At 31.0% G+C, this 2,532-nt stretch overlaps 1 protein-coding gene across 1 annotated transcript in view; it reads left to right on the forward strand.

The window, feature by feature from the left end:
- The first annotated feature begins 600 nt into the window (after nucleotides 1-600).
- The window catches only part of LOC117112287, a 28,960-nt gene continuing 27,028 nt past the window's right edge, over nucleotides 601-2,532 (forward strand). The window contains exons 1-4 of the mRNA XM_033255355.1: nucleotides 601-783; nucleotides 1,230-1,330; nucleotides 1,413-1,636; nucleotides 2,358-2,511. Coding sequence (XP_033111246.1) covers nucleotides 722-783; nucleotides 1,230-1,330; nucleotides 1,413-1,636; nucleotides 2,358-2,511 — 541 coding nt within the window. The 5' untranslated portion in view covers nucleotides 601-721. The remainder of the gene's footprint in view (nucleotides 784-1,229; nucleotides 1,331-1,412; nucleotides 1,637-2,357; nucleotides 2,512-2,532) is intronic.

The raw sequence follows: 2,532 nt of genomic DNA on the forward strand, positions 1-2,532 counted from the left end.
TAATTTATTATTATCCGCTGTAAACAATGTCTTGCAGTCAAGCTCATTGTACATCACAGATGTTTACTCGTTCATTTATTTGTCACAAAAAAGAAACAGCAAGGAACAGCACAAACAAAGATGAGACAGGACACACCAAAAGTGAACTTTTAAAGTTGGGGTCCTTTACAGAAAGCAAATACTTACAATAAAGTAAATATTTAACATTCAAAGTTAAAATATTCCTCAAGCCCATGTACCTACTTCGGTATTTCATATCACCCTAATAATTTTGAGTCTAGAATATCATAAGAATCAACTTCTAAATGTTATTATTATTTGTTTAATTATTTGTTTAATACATTATTGTTGATGATGATTATGACAATAACGGTGAAAATGATAATATTTTTAAGACAATAAGCAAATCATCTTATTTTTTATAAACGGTTATTTCCCTATATCCATTTCCATTATAATAATATTTGAAATTTTATAATAATGAGTCATTTACCATAGGATCGTGTTTTCTTAATTATTTTAACTTCTTAAAAGATTTTTGTTCAGACATCATCTTTTTATTTTTATTTCTCTATGCTTTTATGAATAAACAATAATATATGGCTTTTGTAAATTAGGCTTTGAAGTTCCAGAGGCAATATTAGCCAGAGGCAGTGAGGCTCTGAAGGTTTTTAACGAGGAATTACAAGAAGGAAGGATCACAGTAAACCATGCACGATTAATGGTGACAGGCAAAGAGGGGGTGGGAAAGACTTGTTTGGTAAACACTCTGCTTGAAAGAACGTAAGTTTCTGAAGTGCTGTATCTGTCAATGGATTTCCAATAAATGTTGCTGTATTGCTGTACTTTTTTATACAAGTATTGTATTTTATTTGCTTTCTATATATTAAAAAAAAAATACAGTATGATGCCACGTAAATATTATGGTTTCAAACATGCATGTACTTAATTGTCATTACCCATATATCCAACAGCATGTTTTGTTGTATATATTGTACTATAGACTGTATGTCGTAATTTATATCGAACACATCCTTTATATTTATATGTTTGACTTCTTAAAATTGTTCATGCGATGTAATATTTAAATGTAGTTTCCTTTCTGACAATAAAGTTATCTTGTATCTACTCTTCCATTTAACCACAACCCAATCATGGCACTTAAATACTACAATATGTACATATATAATTCAACAATTCAAGCAGTAATTACACTGCTCTTTCCACAGATTTAATGAAGAAGAACCATCGACTGATGGAATAGTGTTGACGACTGCTTTTCAAACTACTGATATAAGTAGTGTGTGGAAAGAGGCAGAGGACATGGACGGTATGACAAGAAACAATTTAACTTTAAAATCCTGATTCTCATTTGTGACTCAAGCTTTGATGAATTTCTTTATCTTTTATAGAATGTGAACGGATCAAGGATATACTTGATAATGCATTAGAAAGTAAAGTGGCCGAGAAATTGAAACAAATGAGAAGCCAAGCAGAGGCAGCTGAACCAGTACAAGCATCAGCAGGAAAGTCAACACCTGTACCTCTACTGGTACACGCCCCTAAAAAGGAAAGTCGCAGCAAACCAGGTACATCCTCTACACCTATATTGCCATCTGTGCCTGTTCCAGTTAAGGTAGGACATGACATAGTAATAGTATGTGTGTTCATAGTGTCTTCAACGGATTATGAGATAAATTATTACAACTGTGGGATTTAATAACACGTTTTTAGTAGATTTGCATTTTTTCAGCCTTCATCATTGAGACTCAATGTTTCTCACAGCATGCATTGTTGTTCTTCTGTATATTGCTTTTAAAATATTTCAAGTTAAAATAATTGTGTACACCTCTGTCATTATATACTTCTGGTTAACAATTGATTTGATTTAGTTTAGTTTTAAAATACTGAACAAAACAATGTACTCTGTGTAAACATTCATTTTTTTTCCTGAGCCATCAATTGTTTTTGCCCCAAAAACTTTACTCAGTCAGAAATACAAATATTGTATATCACTGGCGATAGTTTTTCTATCATATTCCTAGTGGGGGACTTCTTTGCAAATTATATGGATGTACACTTTTGCAGTGCTTTCATGCAATAGTATAATAATGCTAAAATATGTTTATTAACCGACTTCATTAAAATATAATACACTATCATTTTTTTATAGAAAAAAATTAAAAAATTAAAATTTCATTATTAAAATTAAAAACAATACAAGTATAATTTCCAAGAATACATAGAATAATAATTGGTAATGAATTTCAAAATCATCTTGTTAGTAATGTTTTCTAATATTTGAAAATAATTACATTCTGTGTCTTTCTAACATGATTTTTAATTAACGGACAAAGGTCAATGAGCCAAGCCAAGCACTGCCATCAGAAAGGCAAAAAAGAATAATTGACAGAATGATTGGAAAGGCCTCTGCATCAACTAGTAATGAGGACATGACTTACATTTGGGACTTTGCTGGCCAGCAGCTCTACTATATTACACATCGAGTAAGTACTCAATTTAGTTGTGTAA

This window comes from Anneissia japonica, unplaced genomic scaffold, assembly GCF_011630105.1.
Source record: "Anneissia japonica isolate Jap-2015-1 unplaced genomic scaffold, ASM1163010v1 scaffold1709_len327053_cov138, whole genome shotgun sequence".
Lineage (NCBI taxonomy): Eukaryota > Metazoa > Echinodermata > Crinoidea > Comatulida > Comatulidae > Anneissia > Anneissia japonica.